Source organism: Rasamsonia emersonii, assembly GCF_000968595.1.
Source record: "Rasamsonia emersonii CBS 393.64 chromosome Unknown ctg1118621759992, whole genome shotgun sequence".
Classification (NCBI taxonomy): domain Eukaryota; kingdom Fungi; phylum Ascomycota; class Eurotiomycetes; order Eurotiales; family Trichocomaceae; genus Rasamsonia; species Rasamsonia emersonii.
In genome coordinates this window covers 1-25,183 of record NW_013563295.1, presented here as the reverse complement: position 1 = coordinate 25,183, position 25,183 = coordinate 1, and the positions used below count along the sequence as shown (strand labels likewise).

General features: G+C 50.3%; 9 protein-coding genes across 9 annotated transcripts; 4 read left to right on the top strand and 5 right to left on the bottom strand.

Moving 5' to 3' along the window:
- Positions 1–846: 846 nt before the first annotated feature.
- Positions 847–2,000, top strand: T310_1544 (Serine/threonine-protein kinase RIO1; the record flags this gene model as incomplete). Its single annotated transcript, XM_013475581.1, has 4 exons — positions 847–896; positions 1,336–1,343; positions 1,446–1,513; positions 1,548–2,000. 4 exons carry the CDS (start codon positions 847–849, stop codon positions 1,998–2,000), a joined length of 579 nt encoding a protein of 192 aa, XP_013331035.1.
- Positions 2,001–3,552: 1,552 nt separating this feature from the next.
- Positions 3,553–5,877, top strand: T310_1543 (Aldo/keto reductase; the record flags this gene model as incomplete). Its single annotated transcript, XM_013475580.1, has 6 exons — positions 3,553–3,723; positions 3,967–4,227; positions 4,599–4,794; positions 4,869–5,024; positions 5,059–5,204; positions 5,257–5,877. The coding sequence occupies 6 exons, from the start codon at positions 3,553–3,555 to the stop codon at positions 5,875–5,877; spliced, it is 1,551 nt and encodes a 516-aa protein (XP_013331034.1).
- A 627-nt stretch (positions 5,878–6,504) lies between these two features.
- On the bottom strand, positions 6,505–7,174 carry T310_1542 (uncharacterized protein; the record flags this gene model as incomplete). The annotated part of the gene is made up of 2 exons (XM_013475579.1): positions 6,505–6,699; positions 6,818–7,174. The coding sequence occupies 2 exons, from the start codon at positions 7,172–7,174 to the stop codon at positions 6,505–6,507; spliced, it is 552 nt and encodes a 183-aa protein (XP_013331033.1).
- A 1,404-nt stretch (positions 7,175–8,578) lies between these two features.
- On the bottom strand, positions 8,579–9,672 carry T310_1541 (Uncharacterized protein; the record flags this gene model as incomplete). The annotated part of the gene is made up of 2 exons (XM_013475578.1): positions 8,579–9,465; positions 9,609–9,672. 2 exons carry the CDS (start codon positions 9,670–9,672, stop codon positions 8,579–8,581), a joined length of 951 nt encoding a protein of 316 aa, XP_013331032.1.
- A 1,158-nt stretch (positions 9,673–10,830) lies between these two features.
- Positions 10,831–12,469, top strand: T310_1540 (Cytochrome P450 CYP2 subfamily; the record flags this gene model as incomplete). Its single annotated transcript, XM_013475577.1, has 2 exons — positions 10,831–11,019; positions 11,051–12,469. 2 exons carry the CDS (start codon positions 10,831–10,833, stop codon positions 12,467–12,469), a joined length of 1,608 nt encoding a protein of 535 aa, XP_013331031.1.
- Positions 12,470–12,679: 210 nt separating this feature from the next.
- T310_1539 (uncharacterized protein) lies at positions 12,680–13,953 on the bottom strand (the record flags this gene model as incomplete). Its single annotated transcript, XM_013475576.1, has 2 exons — positions 12,680–13,650; positions 13,737–13,953. 2 exons carry the CDS (start codon positions 13,951–13,953, stop codon positions 12,680–12,682), a joined length of 1,188 nt encoding a protein of 395 aa, XP_013331030.1.
- Positions 13,954–15,119: 1,166 nt separating this feature from the next.
- Positions 15,120–17,939, top strand: T310_1538 (uncharacterized protein; the record flags this gene model as incomplete). The annotated part of the gene is made up of 5 exons (XM_013475575.1): positions 15,120–15,125; positions 15,423–15,567; positions 16,036–16,488; positions 16,620–16,722; positions 16,796–17,939. The coding sequence occupies 5 exons, from the start codon at positions 15,120–15,122 to the stop codon at positions 17,937–17,939; spliced, it is 1,851 nt and encodes a 616-aa protein (XP_013331029.1).
- Positions 17,940–20,667: 2,728 nt separating this feature from the next.
- Positions 20,668–21,115, bottom strand: T310_1537 (Uncharacterized protein; the record flags this gene model as incomplete). The annotated part of the gene is made up of 2 exons (XM_013475574.1): positions 20,668–20,781; positions 20,909–21,115. The coding sequence occupies 2 exons, from the start codon at positions 21,113–21,115 to the stop codon at positions 20,668–20,670; spliced, it is 321 nt and encodes a 106-aa protein (XP_013331028.1).
- Positions 21,116–23,141: 2,026 nt separating this feature from the next.
- Positions 23,142–24,529, bottom strand: T310_1536 (Aryl-alcohol dehydrogenase (NADP(+)); the record flags this gene model as incomplete). The annotated part of the gene is made up of 5 exons (XM_013475573.1): positions 23,142–23,426; positions 23,492–23,658; positions 23,712–23,991; positions 24,049–24,371; positions 24,427–24,529. The coding sequence occupies 5 exons, from the start codon at positions 24,527–24,529 to the stop codon at positions 23,142–23,144; spliced, it is 1,158 nt and encodes a 385-aa protein (XP_013331027.1).
- Positions 24,530–25,183: the final 654 nt, after the last annotated feature.

Genomic DNA, 25,183 nt, shown 5'->3' with positions numbered 1-25,183 from the left:
CGCATGCAGCCTGCCGCTTTTGCCTCACCTCCGCCGCTCCCGATATCCTCTTCATCCTCACCTTCCTCCCTCCTTAATATTTTTCTTCTTCCCTTCCTCGTCGATTCTGCTCCTTTTCTGATAGAGTGGATAGAATGAATCAAACCAATATTACCTTCGTCGAAAGGTCTTGATACTTTCACTGCCTCCTCAAAGGAGGTCTCTGTCACGCGACCAGTAAGCCTGAATCGTCGCTAAAAGGACTTATGCTTAGATAATGTCTTTTATAAAGTTCTAGACTATATTGCATTTAAAAGATTAAAAGGAATTAGCTAAGTAGATTATTTTAATATAGCTACATATATAATCTAATTAATTTGGCGACAGAAAGATATATTAAAAGATAAAAGTGGGTTCTATATTAAGCTGATCCCATATTCTTTGCTATATATTAAGGAACTCACACCATAAAAGAATATATCTGGGATAGATCTTATTAATAGGCTTCACAGAATATTCTTAAGTCATTAAAATCGCAGTTCTTTTAATGCTGATTATTAAGAAGAGCTTGTGGCATCTGTCTAGAAGGTCATGTACTGTGCTTAGTTCTATCATATCTCACTGTCCAGTCTCCTCACAGCATTGTTGCTCTTCCTCGCGTTGTTGTCACTCTTGCTCTATCAGCCGACATAATCGATCCAGTTCCTCAAGCGACATTTTGGCCCGGACAAGCGGCAAATGTGCCGACTGTCATTCAAAGGCATGAATGAAAGGAGACAAGCCAGCTAGGAGACGCTGGCACAACGATTCGCGAAGCATTTCTAAGAATAGTGTACAAGGGAGAGGTCAAGTAGGGCTCTGCAAACAATGTCTTCACGAGTGAATGGACTCTCCGACTCATGGACAATAATACCTAGGTAGGTAACAACAACAATGCGCGAGCCAACGCATTGAGGTTTAGTTCAGGCGCGTTTTTCCATCTGGCTGCCTGCAGTATTAGAAGTTATTCTCATACGGAAGGACGAGTTCTTTACCGGAATTCGCACCCCTTCTAATAATAATATGTTGCATCCCAAGTGGGTTATGTAGAAAAGATCAGACTGGGACATACCTTCATCAGATATAAGAATTCTAGATTCTGAAGCCCATAGACGCTTCTCCTTTGACTCTTGAAGATTTCTCACTGATCCATACGCCTTGATAGACCGTCGGGACACTGATCCATTGTGTCGAGGAGCAATTTGTACAGAGCTAAATGCAACACTCGAGTCACATACCAGGAGTAGCATAACCACCCGTTCTAGTGACATATGTACATTACATGGCAGCATAACCCAGCAGATGACGGCTACCTAGGTACGTAGGTAAGTCATGCTAATCTAGTTAGCTACGAGGTATCTATACCCATGCACGGAGTTAACACAGAATAAACCTGGTTGGCAAGTCCTCTAACTAGCCTACACTAGTTCTCAGTCCATTCATCCACGTGAATCTCGATTATGGGCCTCTGTGTGACGGCTCAGTCAAAAACGAAGTAAATTCATGTTCCTAATTACAAGAATTCGAAGCTGAAGAAATCTGGCGAGGTCGACGCCGCGGTCTTCCGTCAGCAATACATACCGCAGACTCTAGAGCAAGTCAACAACGCCGAACGGGACGCGGAGAAGCTGCGTAGTGGCCAGGGAGACGACCTAGTCTACCGTGATCTTCTTGCCGACAAAGCTGGACCACAGGTCTCCGGAGAACCCGGTATCGAGGAAGAAAGAGAATCGGACAAGTGCGGCAGCATATCGGGGTCGGAGGACGGCTCTGAATCGGAAGCAGAAGAAGCAGGAGAAGGAGATGCCACCGGTGCTGCCGATCCCTTCGCGAAGAAGAAGCCCCGCGGGAAGACATTCGAGGACAAGGAAGCCAAGCGGCAACACAAACGCCAGGTGAAGGAGGAAAAGCGCGAGCAGCGCGCGAAGAAAATGCCCAAGCACATCAAGAAGAGATTGGTGAACACTACCAAGAGGAGGTAAATAAGAAAAAGGCATTCAATGAGCCAATTTTGAGCCAATTTTGTCTCATTTTCTTTTATTTCCACCTGATTTCTTTTCTATTTTCGTCATCGGACCTACGAGACATGATCCTAGATTTGTTATATGGCATGAAAATTAAAACGAAACGGAATGAAATATGACCGACTGGACAGGGTGGGTTTGTTGCATTGTGCACATAAATAGTGGTGGATATATAGGTTAGACGGACGGAATAAAAAGTTATATACCAAATGGCATGTAAAACAGGAAAGGATCTTATGCTATAGAAGGATCAGCTTTATCGGAGATCCCTATAGCTACTATGGAGAGTATCTTTAGGCAGAGGCCTAACAAGCATAAGTTCATGCATGATGACAGCAATAGCAATGACTGTACCACGTGGATGCATATACCGTATTCTGGGGAAGCTTAATTAGGTCATTAAACGTAAGCTTATTTTTTTTTCTTTTTTTAGAATTGTATATATATATATATACGTATATCGAATCCTGAATCCGTTCCATGTGGATATTAAGCGTTAGGGCTAACCGCTCACGGTCCATTAGTCAGCACCATCGGGGTTAACCATGGAGACAAAGAAGCTGAGACATCCATTGCCATCAGACAAAGAAATGCGAGAGAGGCTAATATATCATTGTTTGGAGACGGTTGGATGCCAGTGAGGACCTCACATCACACGGTCCAGGCATGGATCTCAAGGCCTACATGGTGACGGATGGATAGTCTCCGGAGTCGGGAGCCTGATTCTGGGCTATCAGGCTACTAATTATATTATGAGAAGCTGGGGTGCTGTTAGGGTTATGTGTATGCATAATTCATGCTTATACAGACACCAGTGGCATGGTGCTTTTAGTGTTGTTACTGCTTGGCTGTCTTATTAGACTGCCAGGCACATCGGGGAGCGAATCGAAGCATCGGAGTCAGACGAGCGGGGCACCAGCAGATGCCCGATAAGCTTGGATCCTAAGCTTGACAATCACACGTAGAGCGAATCCCAGGCCTTCCTACGTGCTACTAACTAGGAGGTATAGTAGGTGAGATGCGGGGATCAGGCCCACCAACCAGAAATGCCCCGATAGATCCAGTGGAGTTAACGATTAACAGCGAGAAATGGATCTTTTAAGTCCGGCCCGGCCCGTGATGCCGACTGGTTTAGGGCTGAACACTGCTTACAAATTGCGGTTTGAGGGCATCCCCGATTCTTAATGCCCTAGATAGGCAATCCACCGGCGGATTACCACGAAGGGCTAGCTATATTACCCTCCTGTGAAGCTGCTTCCTGAGCTCTGACCTTCGTATCGCACGCAAGAATCCCCCTCCAATCTCACAACCACCACGACGATACCATGGCTGGATTTCCCGCGCCTCTTCCCAAGTCCCTGCTTGGCAGGCACCGTCTGCTGGCCCCCTCGGCCTCGGCCGGGTCAGCCCGCTCTCCTTGGGCGGCATGAGTATGTCCCTTCCTCCTCCAGTCATGTGTCGAGTCCAGGACTGACGATGTGCAGGTCTGGGAAATGCCTGGCAGGGCATAATGGGTGAATGTACCAAGGAGATGGCCTTTGAGCTACTCGACACCTACTACGAGCTGGGTGGTAACTTCATACCGCACCAGCCCGTTCTGAAAGATAGACTGGCCAACAGAAACGAAGAGCGTACCGCCGAGATTCTGGAAGAAGAACACAGCCGCAGAGCCGATGGGGATGTCATCCTGGGATAGGACTGTCTGTATGGCTGTCATCGGGACCTGGAAGCCCGCCCCAACACCGGCACCGGCCAGGATCTGGTATCCAATCCATTTCCCGTTTGATATATCGACGGTGTACATGGTCAGTAGACCGGCGCCAATGCAAAAGAGTGACATGCTGAGGATCAAGAACGGCGCGTAGTACCCAAAGGCAGTGACGAGAACACCCATGAGAATGGACGAGATGACTGACGAGAGCAGGATCGGGAGCAGGTTAATTCCCGATTCGGTGGCCGACGAGTTCTTGACACTCTGGAAGAAGATGGGAAGGTAATACATGAGCAGGAAGAAGGCGCCGCCAAAGAAGAGCACCAAGGAGCATATGGCGGCCACTGTTCGCTTTTTCATGATTCGCGGTGGCAGGGTGGCTTTGTCGCCGAACCAGACTTGGGAGATGATAAAAAGGATGGCGATCAGGCCGAAGCCGATGAAGAGGCCAATGATGCGGGAGCTGTTCCAGGGGTATTGGTTGCCGCCCCATTGCAGAGCGAGAAGGAGACAGACAACGGCCGGAAAGAGTAGAGCGGCTCCAATGAGGTCCAGTTCTGTGATCTTCTGCAGGAGAGACTTTCCTGTCTGTTGTTGTGGAGGCAGGTGACGCTGTTTGACGACATTCCGCTGATTCTCCTCCTCTCGTGTGAGGGGTGCCTCAGGATGCCCCGCTCCAGCTGCCTATACAGTTCATGAGCAGGATGTGTCGATGATTAGTCCGATGGTGTCATTGCACATCGACACGGCGGCAGGTGAAACAAGTTCCCGGATATCGCTGCTTGCTCGCGCTGGTGGTCCCATCTTGCTTCCTCACCTTTCCGACCCCTTCTTTCACTGTTTAGGACCTCTTCCCATCTGTCCATCTCGTTCCCAAGCCGGAGGAAAGCATTGTGTACTATACGCCTCGTCTAGAAACCTCGAAGAGAATGGCTGAGAATCTGCCCCCGATGGAATACCGCTTTCTGGGAAAGACCGGCCTCAAGGTCTCGGTCATTTCGCTCGGAGGGTGGCTGACTTACGGCGGGCTCGTGGACGATGGTAATGATTTCCTCTTGCTTCATGGAGGTCTAGCAGCACTAGTAGCGACGATGGTCACGCTGACACAACGCCAGAAAGAACCTATGCGTGCATGAAAGCCGCTTACGATGCCGGAATTAATTTCTTTGACACGGCCGAGGGGTACGAGGGCGGCGCATCCGAGATCGTCATGGGCAAGGCAATCAAGAAGTTTGGCTGGAAGCAGCAGGACTTGGGTTATTTCGACCAAGGTACGGATTTTCTTAAATCAGGGAACCGTCTCAGCTTGTGTTATGATGCTTATGGGATTCCACAGATTTACTTTGGCCATGCCAATGCCCGGGACCCCCAGAATCCTCTCAACAACAGAGGTCTCTCCCGTAAGCACGTCTGGAGGGTCTCAACCTGTCCCTGAAACGACTGGACCTGCCGTATGTTGACAATGTCTATGCGCATCGTCCTGATCGCCACACGCCCATGGAGGAAATCGTCCGGGCATTCAACCATGTCATTGACCAAGGCAAGGCCTTTTACTGGGGCACCTCGGAATGGTCCGCCAGTGAGATCGCCGAGGCCTGGCGCGTAGCGGATAAGCTGGGCCTGATCGGGCCTGTTGTCGAGCAGCCTCAGTGCAACTTGCTTGTGCGCGACCGGGTTGAGAATGAATACCGCTGGCTGTACGCCGAGCACAGCCTCGGCCTGACAGTGTTCTCGCCCCTGAAGCAAGGCATCCTGACTGGCAAGTACAACGATGTCGAGGCGCCGCCGCCGGGGTCACGCCTGGCCGAGGGCGACGGCAAGAACGAATTCATTACCAACTTTGCCAAGACGTTTGGCAACGAGACGTGGCAAAGGGACCTGGCAGTAGTGGCCAATCTCAAGCCTATCGCCGAGGAGCTGAACGCCACTCTTGCCCAGCTAGCTCTTGCATGGGCACTCAAGAATCCAAATGTGTCTTCGCTGATCACTGGTGCCTCGCGGCCCGAGCAAATTTACGAGAACGTCAAGGCTCTGGAGGTTGCGAAGCGACTGACCCCCGAGATTCTGGAGAGGATCGAGCAGGTTGCCCAGACGGCACCCAAGCAAGAGCCACTACGCTTCTAGAGGATGTGGTATCCCATGGTCAGAAGGAGTATTCTTTGATCGTATATAGTTACATATATGTGAGGGGGATGACTGTTCAGGAGTGAAGCAGCCATACTCCCAATCTGTGTACATACATAGTTACATTATGAACAGCTGCTTGCGCGTGCAGCATGTTTAAAGTTCTCCTAGACACTTTCCACAGGCCTGCTTAATTATTCCCGTGACCGCTAGTGGTAGGAATCAAGAATAAAAAGTTTCCTTCCCCCCCCCCCTCCTCCTTCTTTTCCTTTCTTGCTCTTGTATATTGTTGAACGGTGTGTGTATTCTAAGAATCTGCAGCATCCCATCAAATTCGGAAGCATCAAAAGCCGCAGTGATTTTCAATTTCCTCATATGGATTTTCATTCAAGGCATGCAAGGAAATCTTTTTCTTTTTTCTTTTTCTTCTTCTTCTTCTTTTTTCTTTTTGTGTGTGTGTGTGTGTTCTCAGATACAGTTAGTACCTTTTGTTGTTTTCATGCCGATCCAGACATAGTTGTATATATATACATATACAAGTCATTGATCATCCTTGACATACTTGTCATAGACATGGCCATAGAACTTTTTCCCGACGTCACGATGCGATCTGATTTTTGTCCTCAACTACGACTCGCCCCAAGTATCGTACTTTCCACGGAGAAACGGCGAATCGATCTCCTCTTCTGCCGCAGAGCTAGTAGTATTAGAAGTGGGAGTAGTGGGATCACTGCGACGAAGGGCTTGGTCATTCAGCAGGGTCGCAAAATACTCCTTCAACGAGCCGACGGCCTCGGCCTTGGTCAAACTGCCCCTGACGCCCTGGAAAAATGGGACACTGTACCTCTCGCGAGGACCTGAGAGCACGCGATGCACCGTCGCCTTGCACAAGCCGTTGTGACGACTTCGAACGCCTGGCCGATGTTCACCACAAACGTACCGGGGATATTGGGCACGTCGATCCACTGACCGTCGCGGTTGAGGGCCTGCAAGCCTTTGATGTCGGGCGGCGACGCCTGCAGCAGAAACGTCCACCAGCCGGACGAGTCTTGTGCGGGCCGACTCCCTGTTCCGTCCGCGCTGGGGCGCTGCTGCTGGACGCTGCCGGATAATGCGCAAGCTTCAGGCGATGCTGCTCCGGCAGAAACGAGAAAAAGGTCTCGGGCGGCAGTGACAGTGCTTCGGCGGCGAGACGCAGGAAGCGCTCGCCCAGAGCCGTCAGCTCATGGATATCTCTCGACGATTGCCCGCAGCTGGGGGTATTCGGACGGCCACTGGGTACATTGTTTGTTAGCATTTTGATTCCAGAAATTTTTTTTTAAAAAAAGGACTAAGGCGGGGGCATAGTCCTAGATGGTGACCGAATGGAATCAGAGTATATCAGGTACACCTACCTAATTAGGCCTCTCTAATCGCTCATACAGCGGAAATCCGTTCTCCGGCGTCCAGACAGCGTCCAGCTCTGTGGCAAACTCAACTTATTCTCTCCAATCGGTCCTGCCGGCGGTAGTTTCGGCGCCGACGCTGGAATACCCCAGGAAATGCGGCGAGTTGTGCAATGCGATTTCTGCCTTTGCCGTGTCGGACACGGAGAACAATCGCGGCAGGGCATCGACCAGGTCTGCGATGACTTGCGGGGTCACGCCGTGGTTGGATACATAGAGAAAACCGACTCTCGTGAGTGCGTCGTAGAGCCGGGCCAGCAGCTGCTTTCTATCTGCTGCTGGGGATGAAGGAGATGCCAGGGAGAGATCTATGATTGGGATTGAGGTGAATGAGTGGGGTGGCATGACTGCATGGGGAGTAGCATGGATGCGGTGTTTTTTCTATTATTTTCTTTTATTTTATTGTGATTCTTTGTATGGAGGGAGAAGAGAGAGAGAAAATCTGGCCTTGCATGGTGCGGGGTTTCTTTAGGGTTATGATGTACTCATAGCACCGGGCAGATTGCATGCTGCTTGATGCAAACAGAACAGTCCATCTGTTAACAAAACACCCGATCTCATCCTGAAAGGGGATCATAGCGCAGAGTTTGGAAAAGAAATGAAAATGGACTTCTTTCATCTTTCTCTCTCTTTCTCTTTTCCCTTCTTTAGCTTATGAGATCACATCCATGAAGCTTCTTTGTTTCCTATGTTCAAACACTGAAAAATGAAAAATAAAAAAGCGAACTGAATATTTCCAAATCCTGTAAAAGCCATTCATATAAGTTAGATTAATAGTTAGATGGTTGGAACCTCAAAGCCCTAACTACTAACGTCGTCGCGATCTGAATCCGGTAAAGCGGAGTCCGAATCGGGAATTAGTTACCTGTTTTGGATATATAAAGCAGCCTGCCATCTCCGACTAGCGGGCTGTTGGCTATACGTTCTAACATGACTAATTTCAGAATTCAGTGAACCTAATATCGTGGACTTTCCTTTCCCTTCCTTTCCTTTTTTTATGTGATAGTATGCTATAAAAAAAACCTGCGAATGGTAGTTAATTGGGTTGCTTTGTGCAACAAAACCCTAATCCTGTTCGTGTCCCTGGATATGAAAAACACTGCCAGAGCTCTTCATGCTAGCTATTGCCTTCTCCTCTTTGAGAACAAACAAAAAAAAATAAGGAACGACTCTAGGCATGCGCACATTACTGGTATGAAATCTAACTATATACACCGAAGTTGAAATGACGTAACCAAACTACAAATCCTAGTGTCCTAGACACTAACGGCCGGCTGACCGGTACGCACATCGACAGATTGCTTCAATACCACATGGCTTGCAGGCTCTAATCTCTCTGCGGGTCGTTGGATTCGGGCCATGACCTGCCGGATCATGTCCGCGATGCGGTTCGACACCTCTGTCGAGCGCGGGATATCATGACCGCCGCCGTGGTCGTACTCCATCTTGTCATCGCAGAACTCGGCCAGCTGAATACTGGCGGGCCATCTAGGGTCCTTGGAACCGTAGATATGCACCGTGGGGATTGTGATGCGCGCGCGGGCGTGGAAGCGGGTGAAGTCGAGGCCGAAGACGTCGCTGGGGTCCGGCCTGACACTGGGATCGTGCACCAGCCGGCCGTCGTGCAAATTGCCGTCCCAAAGGCCGACGCCGGGCCTGATCAGCTTCAGGTTGGCTGCCAGCTCTGTCAGGCGCCCGGCGGTGCTGTTCAACAGCTGGCCTGTACGCTGGCTGATCTCGTAGGCGCGCGGCGGCACCTCGAGCCCCATGTCTTCGAGCGCCGACAGCGGCACGCCGCCGCAGATGAAGATGGCTGCCCGGAAGGGCAGCGTCTCTTCCTCGGCCTCGGTCCCAGGTCGGCCTCTGTTTGCCGGCGAGCCGATCGCCCGGTACAACGCCATTGTCGACGCCAGCGAGCATCCCTGGGAGAAACAACACACGGCATCGTACGGGCCGTGCTCGCGCGCGTACTCGGCCACCCACAGGTGCGCCGCGCGGATGGCCTCCGGTGTTGCTTGCGGCCACCATGTGTACGTCTTCTCCTTCTTGTAGATGGCGTCAATGCCGGGTGCCGGCTTGCTGGCGAAAGGTGCGTCGACAAAGTCGAACACGTAACTCTTGTCGAGCTTTGCACGGAAGGCCGCTGTGTGTTTTGTTGGAAAGCGAATTGCGTTAGCAGCGGACAAAAGACCAAGAGAGAGCTAGTAACTTCTTAACGAGATGAGTGCCCCAAACTAGTATATACTAACTATACATCACTCTCTGTAGAGAATCAGCACTGCTTACCCGTTTGCGATTTGAAGATCGACGCGCTCGTGCCGTGCCCATGGAGGCACAATATCTTGGGCATGGTTGCTCTGTGCTTATGAACGCACAATTATCCACCAAAGGAAAAAAAAAAGCAAGAAGTGAGGGACAACGTAGCTACTGCTGATCTATGATGATGTGTTGGCACAGCACAGACAGCCTATAATTTGAAATGGCACATCTGCGGTGGAATCATGTATCTGGTAGGGCAATGGGGGGAGTGGAAACAAAGTTATTCTTGTTGTTATCGTAAGGATAGGCTGGCTGTTCTATTATTCTAATAGACGGACATATCCACTGCCTAAGCAGAGATAGATCAGTCGTCTTTAATTCCAAGTTTTAAGACATGCAGTCATCGCGGGGCTTATAGAAATGAGATTCGTATGTATGTATGTATGGATGGATGTACGTACATACATACGTACTGTACATTGTTCGACCGACTACCGAGCAGCAAAAGGCTGCTGCTCGTCTGTCGTCATCAAGACCACCACTGAGCTGGAGTTATATCGGCTTACGACCGAGTTCTGTTGACCACACTACTACTACTAGCGCCTTATTCGGGTACCGAAACGTCGGGGCGAAGCAGGGATTCATCTCGGGGATGTTCGGTTCCCAGTCCCAGGCAAGCAAAAGCAATTGCAATTGCGATCATCCCCTTCCCATTTTAGCAGTACTACTACCAACTAACAGTTACCTATAGCCATTGAAGGAGCCGGCGGACGTTCTCCAAAAGGCGTCTTGGACGCTCTGGCTGCGTGTCAGTGCAATGGTGCATGCATGGAAACCCCATCTGCAGTAACAAAGCGGGTGTCGGTGTATTTTTTTTATTTGCCACCCATGCCAGGGCTTCGTATCTCTGGGGAACCCCTCTACGTGTTTTCGGCTTAGCCAAGAGGTGTAGATCTAGGCTATCTGCAACACAAAGGAAACAAGGCAGTGTCACCAGGCCCGTCGGGGCCCTATCCAATGACCGTTTTATCTTAAGTAAGCAAGAAAGATAGTGGCAGTTGGGCTTTTCTCGATTCCAGGTTGTTGGAATATAAAACTGGATACGCAGCCGTTTTGTTGTCACTGGTGTCCCAATATCAAATATGTACACTAGTACACAGTACTAGCTAACTACTAGCAGTGCTGCTCGCCCAAATTCAAAACTAGGCTTCTGGTTGTCTCGTGTTTGTCTCGCTGGACGTCCATCAAGATGGACGAAATACTGCCTGTATACCAAAGCCACAGATTCACAACGCTCGCCGTAGTGCTGGGCATTATCGTCCTGCTCTCATGGCTGTTCCGTGACCGCCGGCTGGATACGATACCCGGGCCCAAGGGCTACCCGTTGATTGGCGTCGGCTACAAGCTCCCCCCCCAAGGCGCCTGCGCTCTTCCGAAAGTGGGCGCTGGAATATGGCGATATCTTCAAGATTCGCGTCGGCTGGTACAACTGGGTGGTCATCAACACTCCCGAAGCTGTTTGGGAGATCCTCGAAAAGCAGGCCGTCAACACGTCCTCCAAGGCCCCTTCGCCCATGGGCCACGACATCGTTACGGGGGGCAAGCGCATGCCCACAATGCCCTATGGACCACACTGGCGCACCCAGCGAGCCGTTGTGCGCCGCATCACCACGGTGCCCATGACGGCAACGTTTGTCCCCAGCCAGGAGTTCGAGGCAAAACAATTGCTCTACGACCTGGCCACCAACAACGACAATCAGCGCGACTTCTACCATCATATGCGCCGGTACGCGTTCAGCATCATCATGACCAATACGTTCGGCACGCGCATCAAGAGTTGGGACCACCCGGATGCGCAGAACGCAGTGAGAAGCCAGGCAATACTGAGGCGAACCTCGCGGCCGGGCGCCTTCATTGTCGACGAAGTGCCGCCCCTGGCTCGCCTGCCAAAGTGGCTCCAGCCTGGTCGGAAAACTGCCGAAGCAGCTGCTAAGGAGGTCCTGGACATAAAGATGGGACTCTGGCGGCGACTGGAGAAGCAGTTAGAGGAAGGAAAGGCTCCTCACTGCTACGCGCGCGAGATTCTCGAGCGCAGAGAGTCATGGTATGCCCAGGGACTCAATGAAGAGGATTTGGCTTGGGTCGCCGGCGGGCTCGTCGAAGCCGGTTTCGAGACATCGGCAGCTACGCTGAACAGCCTCGTGCTTCACCTTGCCGCGAACCAGCGCGTACAGGAGAAAGCCCAGGAGGAGCTCATGCGGGTAGTCGGGCCAAACCGCCTGCCCACGTTCGAGGATATCAGCAACCTGCCTTATATCCGCGCCTGTGTCAAAGAAATGCTCCGAATGAACCCCATTCTCTCCCCATGCATCCGGCATTACACCGACGCAGATGTCATGTACAAGGGACACGTCATCCCCAAGAGAACCGTGCTGCTTGCCAACACGGCCTTTTTGCACTACGATCCCCGGAGGTTCGAGAAGCCGTTTGAGTTCATGCCCGAACGATGCATTGAACATCATCTGTACAGCTCGGACTACGCGGCCATGAGCAATCCGTATAAGCGTGACCATTTCACCTTCAGCACGGGCTGGAGAACCTGTCCTGGAGCGCGCCTGGCGGAAAATTCACTCAACATTGCGCTATCCCACATCCTGTGGGCGTTTCAAATCCGGCCACCGCTGGTAAATGGTGTCGAGGCCGAGATGGACCTGAGTGAAAATGCATACCCGGACGCCGGTTTCACCATCCCTAAGCCCTTCGCTGCGAGATTTGTGCCCTGGAGTGAGGACAGGCTTCGAATTGTCAAGGAACAATGGGAGATTGCAAGCAAGGAGGGCTATGAGCTTAGAGGCATCCCGGTTGACATCAATGGCATGGTTCAATAGGTAAAAGGAACGGAGGATGACAATTAGGTATGGGGTTAGCAAGCGGAAGAGGGGGGAGAAGGGAAAAAGGAATCATGGGTCAAAGACTTCTAGACCAGGCTAGAGAATCCTGAATAGATGAGAATGGGAAGAAAGAAAAAAGAAGAAAAGAAAAGGAAAAAAGAAAGGTGCAGAAGAGGCAAAAATCGGTTATACTTGTAACCGCTAGATTCATGTGTTAAGCTCAGTTAATTTGGAAGCCATCATCTGGGTTATTCTTGCATGCTCGGTTCTAAGCCATGAATTCAGACTCTGATACAAATTTTTAATACCGTAGGAAGTAGATTCCTCAGCAGTAGAACCCTGGCTGCCCAAATAGTGTGACAGAAATTGGTCGATCAGGTGGCCGGCTCTTCTCATCTCGGCGGACAGCAGCTGAATCTCGAGGGCAGTCTGGACCCGAGGATCATCGACGTTGAACGTGCCAATTGCCATCTTCGCTTTGACAACCGAGGGGCCGGCCGGCTGTGTCGACGCGGAGGTGCAGCTGGCGCCAGCAGGACTCACGGCGCTGCCGGAAGACGTGGCGCGGTTCCACGGAGCAGACTGCATGCAGCAGCTAGCGGCCTGCTGGTACCAGACCAGAATGCGGGAGATGATCGATGCATAGAGCAATGCGAGATGCGGCGATCTGGCACAGGAGCAGGACAGGAGAGGGGCGAGTCGCTCGCTTGTCTCGCGGTTGACTCGCAGCACATGATCCAGGGGCACGTGATTGGCACTGCCCCCGGCGGCCGACGACGAGGACGCGCTTGACGAAGTCGCCGAGTGAGCCTTGCTGAGGCTGAGGAAAGACAGGCTCTCGAGGATCTCGTATGCTTCCCTTGCGCAGTCGTGGCTCCCGCTGGTCCCTGAAGACGACATTGAGGCGCCGTCGGGATGGGAGCTCTTCTCGGCCTGGTGTTGTCGTGGCCCCGTTGACGGGCAGCTGTCCCAGTAGGGTGACTCTGGTGTCGACAGGGGGCCCGGCTGCAGATTCACGGCGAGGATACTGTCCGTCATGGTCCAGTCGCCGAGCTCGTGGGGAGCTGGCGTCGGGAGAGACGACCCTGACAGGCTGCCATACAAGCCGTCTAAAGCATCGAGGCTGACGGCAAGTTTGGCAGGGTTGTCGTCGACTGTATTCCAGGCCGTGGACATGTCTGTGCGTTGAGAAACGGTTCGACATCTTGCATGATATCGCCGGCGTTGCCGCTGCCATTGTCAAGCTGGCCCATTCCGGTGCTACCGGGCCGGTCAGTAGAAGTCCCTCTGGAGAGAGTTGGACGATGCCTCGGCGGCTTTCCCATTTTCCTCGACACGCCGTAGATGCATTGTATGCCGTTGGAGATGCAGCGTCCGCACTCGGGCTGGCCCCGGTCACACTTCACCTTCGCAGCACCGCATCCGTCGCAACTGGAACGTAGTTTTGGCTGCCCGGGGATCAGAGGCTGATTGCCGGACATGACGAATGACAAGATCAAAAGCAAGATGACTACTACTAGTTGCTTGGTCCCCAGTGGAATACCCGCTTTCTGTCAATGCAAAACCTGGAGAAATCAGGAAACCAGAAAAGATATTTTTGAAATGCCCGCGGCAATGTTATACGTACATTGTCGGTCAGATATATGGATGGGTCGAGGGGTATGTATGGCTGTATTGGTTGTATCGGGCTGTGCGTCCGTCACAACAAGAGGACGACTTATATTCGCGTTGTCTTATCTGAACCCTAAAGCAAAGCCCCCAATAAGTACACCAAAGGTTGCTGCAGGAGCGTTAAGACTTCTGGCGAGGCTCGCGAATCATATGTGTTTATTTATGTTATATGTTATACTCTAAATTGATTGTACTAAGGAGATGGAAGACGTAATATCGTACCCTCTTCTCCAATTTCATGACCATCTGTATGGAAGAACAGAATACGATGACAGGAACCATACTAGAAGGCTGTACTTGACTTCAGACGTTGTGATACGACGGTTGCTCTCTGGATTATATAAGACCATCTGTTGTCGAAAACGGAGACCTCGAAAAAAGCTCTTATCGGGCCCCGGGGCGTATTTGAAACATCGTAACTCGAGCCTGACAAGTTCCAAAAAAAAAAGGTCAGTGAGATTCACTGTATCCTGATGCCTGGTGGCCGGGAACGATATGCAGGCTGGGTATTGAAATGACGGATGACGACGACGACGACGACGACGATGACGATGGATGGTGATGATGGCCTAGGATTTCACCTCCGTTTTGGAATAAGAACGAGGGGGCACGCCATGGGTCAGAATCCTACATGTACTGTACATACATACAGAGGTGGAGAAGCAGTCATCAATTAGACTCTATGCATAGTGCATAGGAGAGCTCCAAAGGGTCCTTTTTTTTTATTATTTAATCTAGAACATGCCAGCCGTCTCCTTCTGTTGATTTGGCTCTACTTTCCGTACATGTCTCGTTTTTAATTAAGGAGATGGAACAGGAAGACTTTTGGTTTCACTTTTGTATTTTTTGCCCCTCTCTCCCTGCCTAGATAGAATTCTCCAAGATCATCGGCAGGGCGCTGTGAGGAACTATAGCAGCACTCGCTATATGTATGTATGGGTGAGTACCAAGTAAGGAAGGAAGGCAGGGATATGTAATGAATGTACGTATGGACGGTACATACGTTAGTATTCTATAGTAGTCAGCAACAAATAAATAACTGCACAACGTCGACGAACGTCAACCAAGGCTTTACCGCCTCTCTGATCCAGAGACACAAACTATTGTTCTGAGACTCGGAGGGGCAGTAGTTATCGGACGAATGAGGGCGAGAATGATAAGGTATCCCGTTAACTGCCACGATAGTACAGTATGCTGCTACGGTGACGACCCTAAAATCTTATGGTAATCTAGTACTAAGTCTTTATTAAATAAAAGCACCTAACATAAAAAGTACTAGCTGGTAGTCGTCGTAGGAATACTATCATGGCCAGGCTCCAAAATAATTAAAAAAAAAACCAGGAAAACATCTGGATCGCCGGCCATCGCATCGCCAGGCTACCTAGAGGAGAGGTTGTCCGAAGCTACGGGTGCAACGTCAGCACGTAAGTCGAGCTCAGGAATAGCAGTCGGCCAGTCGTTGGCATTATCAGAATCTCCATGTCAGATCGTGTCGGGAATCAAAAGTCATTCCCCATTGGTCAATGCTTGGACAGGGGGCGGGGGAAAAGCTGGCAGCCACGGCCGGGCGACGTAGTTACTCTGTACACCCTTGTCAGCAAGAAGGTGTACAGTCCAACGATGCCGCCTGCTGGGTATACTCCGTACAATCCATACTTTATCTCCGGGCCAGAACAGGCGTTAAGTCCTTTATGTCCGCCTGTTCTACCCGATACTTACCGACTGTCTGGGCAGACGATTCTTTGTTTTTCTTTTCTGGGTCCTTTATACTCGTTTATTTCTTTGATCTTGCGTCCTTGTTTTCTTCCTTCTCGTCCTATACCTTCTTCCAAGGTCCTGGTTGCGGAACGGACAAGAGCGCACAAGAAATATCAATTGTCGTGTCCTCCCAGATCGTCGGCATTGTGTCCCGCGGTCAAGACTTAGCCTCGCAGCTCGAACTAGACACCAACCTCGACCTACGCAGCCCGGTGAGATGGCGCCGGACTTGGAGAAGGGAGAAGGCGCCGGCACGGGCAACAACACCGCCAATGCCGTGCTGGATGAGAAAAAAAAGCCAGATGTCGACCCTCAGCAGCAGGACGCGTCCGAGGTCAGCTCCAAGGAACAGAAGCAAGGGGACCAAGCAAATAATGGTCTTGCCAAACAAACGTCCAAAACCGAGGCGGAATCTCGAACCCTACAGAAGGTCCCGAGATCGCAGCGTCGAGGTCTCTTTGCGAGCCTCGCCATCATTCCCGAGGTTACCAATCCGCATAACTACGGTAATGTAACTAAATGGTGGATGACGATTATTGTCAGCTTTGCCGCCATCACCTCATCGACCGGCTCTTCCATCTTCTATCGTAAGTATTCACAAAAGCTGGCTGAGACAGAACAAAAAGAAAACTCAGAAAGGAGAAGGGGGAGGGGAGGGGAAATAAAAAGAAGGCATACATAGTTGTTAGAAACTTGTGGACTAACGTGAATGAGATAGCTGCTCTGGCCGAGGTTGCCGTTGATCTCAAGACTACGCCCACCGTAACCAACCTATCGCTAGCCTTCTACATGCTCGCAATGGCCTTTACTCCGCTGTGGTGGTGAGTTTTCGCTCGATAAATAAACTCGACGAAATTCTATATCAGAATACAAGTGCTGAGGGTGGTTGCGCAGGTCTTCTTTCTCGGAGAAACACGGACGGCGGACAGTCTATCTCTGGTCCTTCTTGCTCTTCCTGATCTTCTCGTGCCTGAGTGCGGTCAGCGTCAACATCGCCATGCTCATCATCTTCCGTGTTCTGAGTGGAGGGGCAGCGGCGTCGGTCCAGGCCGTCGGCGCGGGCACCGTCTCCGACATCTGGGAGCCCAAAGTCAGAGGTCGCGCCATGGGGGTATTCTATCTGGGGCCTCTCTGTGGACCCGGACTGGCGCCAATCATTGGAGGAGCTCTGACGCAAGGGTTTGGCTGGCGAAGCACGCTGTGGTTCCTGACCATCTTCGGCGGGGTCTTGCTGATCCTGATCCTCCTGTGCCTCCCCGAAACGGTGGCCAGGCGCGACTCTCCGCCGGCGCCGCCCGCCGAGACGAGCAAGGCCGTCGAATTCGTCAAACGCATCGTCAACCCCTTCAAGGTGCTGGCCATGCTGCGCCACCCGCCAATCATCGTGGCGCTGTGGTCGGCGGCGATCTCGTTCGGGTCAATGTTCGTGCTCAACGTGTCGATCCAGGCCGAATTCGCCAAGCCTCCGTACAACTTCACGGTGATGCAGGTGGGACTGCTCTATCTGGCGCCCACGCTGGGGTCGGCGGTGTCGTCGCTGCTGGGCGGGCGGTGGATCGACTACATCATGGCGCGCGAGGCGCGCAAGGCCGGCCGGTACGACGAAAACGGCAAGCTCAAGTACCTGCCCGAGGATCGCATGAAGGAGAACATCTGGCTGGCGGCGTCGCTGTACCCGGCGGGCTTGATATGGTATGGCTGGACGGTTGACAAGGGACTGCACTGGGCGGTGCCCTGCGCCGCCTCCCTTGTCTTTGGCCTCGGTGTGATGCTAGTCATGGGCACCGTTACCACCATGCTGACCGAGTTCACGCCCAGGCGGTCCTCGAGCGGCGTCGCCCTCAACAACTTTGTGCGCAACATCCTCTCGTGCACCGGCGCGGTCATCACCCAGCCGCTCATCGACGGCATCGGCGCCGGCTGGATGTGCACCATTGTCGGCCTGTTCGCTTTGGTGACAGGGAACGCGGCTGTATTGGCCCTAAAGACCTGGGGTCCACAGTGGCGCGTGACGATGGACAAGAAGTTGAATAGTTGAATGCGCAAAAGTCGTGATGCCCCCGGCCCCTTTGTTTCTTTTTTTTTTCTTGGAAGTATGCACGTGCAATGATTATTGCTGTTGGGACTGTCAGTTGGCTGGGTTAGGGTTTCCCACCTGCCCTCCCCACCCCCTCTCTCCCTCCCTTCCATCCGAGGATCGGCCACCGGACTGGCCACTCGGTCATCATCATCATCATCTTCTTCTTCTTCATCCTCCTCATCTTCTTCTCAACCTTTCTCCTCTTTCACGGCCGCCGATACGTCACCGCCTCATAGCGCAATGCGGGATACGTGGCTGTCGTGTCAACGGGCACAGTAACGACCAGGGGTCTGGCTCAATTTCCAGGAGTTAACGTACGCAAATGCCCAATTCACAAGGGTATCTCCTCTAACTATGGACACAGACCTTTTTTTTTGTTTCTGTTTCTGTTTCCCGACGGCCGAGGTTAATTAATCATTGAATTGTTTTGGGGGGAAAAGAAATAAAGAAAAAAGAAAAGTTACTCACTTGTTTAGACTAAAAGGGGCGAAAGAATGTCATGGATTCATACTAGTTAATAGACAGTAGTGTAATCTGGATAGTAATGATAAATCTTTCTTCAATCTAAACGTTCGCCTTCTTTTTAAGGAAACGAAAATGCTACGTATAACTATGTCCTACTAATAATTTTATTGTTTTGAATGAATTCAGAGTCAAGTCGTCTATTTATTCATTTATTAAACCCTTCCATCTGTTCAAGGGTAAACCGTGTCACGCACACCCATTGTATAACTATATAACATCATGTCACCCACTAGTAGTACTGTAGAACTAGTTATATCGAATAATTAACTTACTACTATTACTACTACCTAGTATCCAGACTCCCTGCTTGGTAGTGGCAGAGAGATCCGAGCAAAGGAACAAAGAAGAAAACCCAATCGAGTAGGTAACTAGGTAACATTAGTTAGGTATAGCGAAAGTGCGGTCGCACGACCCTTTCTGTTTTTCTTTGATACAAGTTGCTTCTGGGGTGCAACCGTGCAGTAAAGCGGGGAGGAAATAAAAATTAAGAATATAACTAGGTAAACTAAATGTCATTGTATACAGCATATATATTAGGAACTGTTTAAACACGAATACGATTACGAGGAGGAGCGGGAAATAGGTAGCGGGCGGGAGTACGGAGTACCTAACTATAAGGTGGAGCAGATTTCTTTTTTTATTGTTCTTTTCTTAGCTTTACCTACCTACTTATTTACTGCCAAATATTGGTGGAGCACAGCACAAACGAGATGCACCGAACAGGAAACTGAACATTGCATAGATCTTACAATAACACTGTAATAACTAATCGTTCTTGCATAGTTAACTACCTAGTTTAGTCCCTAGTAGTTACCTTGCCAGCGCACAGACGAGGCTGTGTTCAAGCCCAGACTTTTCCTTTCCTTCTCGTTTCTTTTTTTTTGTCTTTCCTTTTTCCCCTCTCTCTTTTTTTTCTTTTGTGAAGGGGCGAAAAATGAAAAAAGTAGTCAATAATAAAGAGGGGCAAAGGCAGGGCAGGGGGGTTGGCTTTATAACTGCCTGATTAGGTAATAATGTTACAGTTGAATGTCGGATAGAGAGAGACATCCGGATATGCCAGTTAGTCTGTGCGTATATGAGGATTCCTTGAGACTTCTTGAGATTTCGACAGAACACCAAAAGGGACATTCATAGAAAGTAGTGAAAGGACGCAATGGCAACTGTTCTACAGCATAAATAACGTCCTTCAGGTACCTGTGTAGAGTAGACAAGGAGATATAGAGTAGTGGAATAAGAGGAGATTGTTAGACTGCATTTTGTTCCTTGCTTAGTCAGCTACAGCTTGCGACGGCTTTGGATGTCACATGCTCTCGTGTATCTGTTCAGTATTACTGGATTGGTCGAGCTGCATATGCCAAAGCCCAGTCAGGATGTAGGGCCCAAAGCCGCCATGTTGGTCTGCTCAACCTAAGCGATAACAATGGTGTTGGCAGCTGAAGCATTGGCTCGGCTGCAATTCCTTCGATCAAACCATCGTTTCCAGTGTCTGTTATGTACTAATCCACTGAGGGATGATATCGAACTAACCACTGCGTTATACTTGTCTCCCAGTTTGTCTTCACTGTCCGCGATGTCTGTAACATCCTCTGAAGGTGGTCCTTCGCCCATCCTTTCCGGATCCCGACCATTAAAACTTGAAGAATGCGGTTGAACGTAATAGCTGGGGGAAGAAAGCACTAGCTGCCCTCGAAAAGAGTCACCCTGCAGGGTTATTTGCAGTTACGAATATCCGAGTGTTATTGGACAGAGAGGTCCAGCAAAGTATCCCGCAGATCGAAATCCTGCAGACAAACTCCTTTTCCGGTGCGGGGATATGGAGAAGGACATTGGTCAAAGACATGGCAGCGGTGGCTAGCCAACTGAGACCAGAAACAGAGGCAATCTAGGCAGCATGATCAGCAATGCGATTGGGTCTGGCAAGGGAGTGTCCATACCTATGGATCCAAAACAATAAAACAAGGACAAAGGAAAGTCGTTCGACACGAAAACACAAGATTGCGTATATAGGGTTTGATATGTTGTGCTGGCGCAAGCCGATTTCTGTTGCGAGCCGCTTTGGTGCGCAGGTTGCGTGCCATTCTGGTACGAGTGAAAAAAACATTTACACAGAATCGCTGGGAACAAGATATATAAACACATGAAGAAGAGCCGGTATTCCATATTAAAGAGGTAGAATAAATATAACGGTTGCCCCCGCGCTAATCGTCGGATCGTTTGTGATGTAGGTGTAAAACCCTTCTTCCAGTACTCCCCCAGGCGTCAGGGTGATATTCTTCTACAGAGGTATTAGATAGACTTGCTTCCGGTCATTTTAAAAGTTTGTAGGCCTCGAGAAATATACCAAACGCCAAACGGGATGTTTGATCAGCCTAACATCCTGAAGAGCAATCCAAGAAACATACATCGCCAATATTCATTTCACCTGTTAGATGAGATATCTTAGCCGTGAGTAAGTCCCCTTTGTAAGTCTTGTTCCCATTGTTGTCTTCGTCGAAGACCTTCGCTTGACTCCGGCCAGGTGAACCCGACCGAGTGGCCGTCTCAGGAATCAGTTCCTTTATTTCCTTGCGAATATCTTCGGCAGCAGGAGGAAGTTGATGGTGTGTCATAGTGACTGGTTGCAATTACCGAGCAGGGCAGTGAAAATCAGTAGCGAACGCCTTCTTGAGTGTCAAGCAGGGAATCAACATCTCCAGAAAGTCTATTGTTGCCACACCTGACAACACTTATTCACTCAGACATAGGTTGAAGTATTTCCTGGTTGCTGGAGTGGAGGAGAAAGAATGCTCTAGTAGATATTGGGCATCTAATCACATGATCATAAGAAAAGTGACCAGCTGGAATCAATTGTTCGCATTCAATCCTATTTTGGTTTAGTGTGCCTACCTTACATCATTACTCCCTCAGTCACGTGTCTGTGAGAAATCATTAGAGGACTGTCAGCCACGGTTTCCAGGCGTACTACCCCCATTCGAATATATGAAGGTCTATTCCTCGAATCTAGGGGCTATCTAGGCCTAAATACGACAGAATAAAGGGGTCAACTAGCTAACCGAAATAGGTAATAGACACAAATCCACAACGTGACCGAGCGGATGCTGACTAGTCGTAAAATTCGACAAATCTTCACAATACTAGCGGTGCCTAAAAGTCGACAAGGACTCACAATTTGAAAGCTACCTTACAAAAATTGTGTCTCTACACACCATAAACATTACTAGTTTTATTGGGACAGGTGCCTCAATTGAGTGTGACACTGATGGCTCGGCATGAGGTTTTGATGCCTGAGGCAGAGTGATTAGGAAGGCACCTGCACACAGAATTCCCCACGTTCATGTAAATTTTTTCTTCAAGTTAGGATTTTCTTCTGAATTCAGCCAGCCATTTTGACATCATCAAATTGACTGGGCTGTCACAGATGCCTACATGCATAGTCAGAATTGGATCAGCGCAAATTGTAGAATCAAAAGGTGTTCCAGAAGGTTATGTGATCCCTGTAAGGTCTAATCATGTGCTCTATATGCACATAATCAAGTGTATTCTGGCTCTTGGTGGGATTGACACCCCTGAGGACGCATTCTCTTCATTATTATTCCTCAAAGATCCTTTTCCTACTGTCTATTCCCAATCCCCTTTCTAGATTGTGTTCTGTGAGTCCGCTCTGCTCTGTGCGGAGATCAACTATCATCAGTCTATACCTTGGAATAACCCACTTTCCATCATATCATTGCTCACACCACCCCTTCACATTTATCCTCCATGGAAATATCAGGCCATGTGATTTAGCGGCTTGGCAGCTCACCGACTTCAACCCCTGAGTGGTATCTGGATTAAAAAAGGGCACTCAAGACAGCTATGTGCTATATAGCTGTATGTTATATTATCTTCTGTGTCCCTATTAGGCGACCATACATGCACTCCTATTTCACCTGAGTGTATCAATATCAACCTATGGGAGCTCTGGGCTAAATCAAGAGTGAGGCAGGTCACAAGGCTTCATACAAATAGTAATATGGGCTGTTGCATATTGCCAAAGCTGAAATCTTTCTACTATCTGTACCATTGCCATCTCGCAGCTTAATGTCCACGTGCTACAGGCACAGTGTGATGGCATTACTGGCGCTTATAGTCATGTGACAGGTCATGTGAATTAGTCATGCGATCTCCTGGCATATCCGCATGCCCTTGTTCCCTCTCCATGCTTGAGATTCTTGTATCGAGTCGCCTAAAATAGTTATGGAATGGGATTCCATTGCTGTTCTTTTAGCCTGGATCATTACACAGGGACAGATCACACTTTGGACATGGAAATTGACAGATCATGCAAAATTCAGGAAATACGCTCAATCATCTCACACGCATTTTACTGGATCAGACTTTACGAGTGTGTTCCAACATCATAGAATTTTAGAGAGCCTTAGAGCAGCCACCACATTGGCCCACAAACTCGCGACATTGACCTCTCCATTGATTCTTTCTAACGACTGTAACCCCCAATATGGGACGAGATTCCTTTGAGGCCAAAAGGTTTCATGATTTCTTGTTACGCACTTGTTTTAGTCCCCAGATGCCTTACATCGCTGATCGCTGTCACTAGTTGGGCCTGAGCGATCCCCTTCAGATCCCCCTAGGCATTTAAGGTTTCCAGGGTGCATTAAGCTCTCCCTGGTGCGGCTTAACGGGCTGCGGACCTTGAACATAGTCAAAATAGCCTAGCGAAGCGAGGATGGCGACGTCTTCCGGTCCTCGGGGAGCTTTGCCTGCCATGTTGATGAAATTGTGAGGGAAGCCTGGATCGAAGTCGTAGCCTTTCTCGATCTCGGCGACATCCTGCGGACTGAGCTGCAAGCTAAGAGCTTCGATATTGGCTTTGAGATGGGCGACTTTGCGGCCACCGAGAATCGGATACACGTAGGGCGCCTTTTGATCGAGGAAGTCAGTATGCCGGACGCATAGAGCGCGCGGAAGATAGGGGTTCAACTTACCTTCTGCATCACATACGCAATGGCAACAGAAGTAATGGGGACATTGAGACGCTTCGCCACACGATCTAATGCTTGAGACACTTGGGCCTCGCGGCCAGTCGTAATGAAGGGAGTATTACGCCCTTCTTCCTTTGGTCCGGATTCAGGCGACCGGAAATAACCTGTACCTAGTCAAAAAAAAAAAGGGTTCCGGACGACAGTGGGTAATACATTCACATACCATTGCCCAAGACACCCCAAGCTTGGATCGCCATGCCTTCGTCCTGGCACATTGGGATGATGTCACGCTCCATGTCACGCACATGCGCAGAAAGACGACCCTGGTATACGGAGAACGGACGCAGGCCGTGCTGTCGAGCATAGCAGTTGGCCTTCACAACCACCCATGCAGGAGCATCACTGATCCCAAGATACAGGACTTTGCGCTGCTGGACCAGCGTGTTGAGGGACTGCATCAACTCGGGGATCTCGGTGGCGTAGTCCCAGCTGTGAACGTAGAACTGTGTGGGGTCAGCCTACAGGACGGGTGATTGGCAGCATGGAATTTCCGCCCGTACCAGATCGATGTAGTCCGTCCGGAGTCTCTTCAGGCTAGCCTCAATGGCCACATGCATGCTCTTCGTACCGGTCCCACCAAAGTTGCTCTGTTGCACGGGTCGGCCGGCCATATAGCCAAGGGTGTACTTGGTCGAAATGACCATCTCATCCCGGCGTCCAGTCTTCTGCAACCATTCGCCGATCCACTCCTCGCTCTGACCGCCTTGATAGACATTGGACGTATCGATGAAGTTGCCGCCGAGGTCGTAAAACGTGTCCAGGAGCTCAAATGCATTCTCCTTGGTGCACTCGCCAAACTGGGGAGTCCAGTTGTTGCCCAAGCCTTGAACACGGTCAGCCTTGCCCTAGCGATTGGATTTGAAACTGCAGGGACGTACTCATGCCGCCCAAGCACAGCGGGCTGACACGGACGGACGCGGTTGGCGCCAGGAGGCGGTGTCTGCCAAGCAGACTCTTGGGTGGAGGCGGCGGGCGAGCCATTGTACTCCGCGGTGCGGTTGGTGCTTATGCGGGACTTCAAGATTTCACCGGGCCGTCAGACACAAGAGGGAGAGCCTTAGCTGAACAGCAGATGTTAGACAAGGCACACTGCGCAGGAGAGGAGCGCACAATAAGATCGCTCTTGGTTGCAGTAATAATCTCCAGTTCCTGTGGTCAAAGCGGCGATAAGCGGCGATTAGCGGCGGACACTACCGAAGCCGACGCTTCTTAACTCCATTAGCGCCGGGTAGAGCCACACGTCAGATTCACAACGCCCCGAGGCGTCCAGGGTCGCGATTCGCTCTCCAAGCCGTCTCGCTCTCCGACGACAAGGATGCTCGGGTTTAGGAACCAAACAAGGTCCGGCCTATCAATGAACCGATGAATCCGCCGCGGTGTTCTCGATTCTTTGGCCTTTTGGATAGCCCTCACATGTGTACCGTACGGGGCGCGAGGGTCGCTATCTCCGCATCGAGATTGCGAAGCTACACACGGCCTGCCTAGCCCCCAAGGACTCACGGCCCATAGATCGATCCCCTGCTCCCTCTGGGCATTTCACCATCATCCTTAGAATAACCATTTCTGTCCATTCTTTCTACTTTCCCATATCCTGTCTATTTTACTTATATAACCTCTTTAGGATAAAAAGGGGAT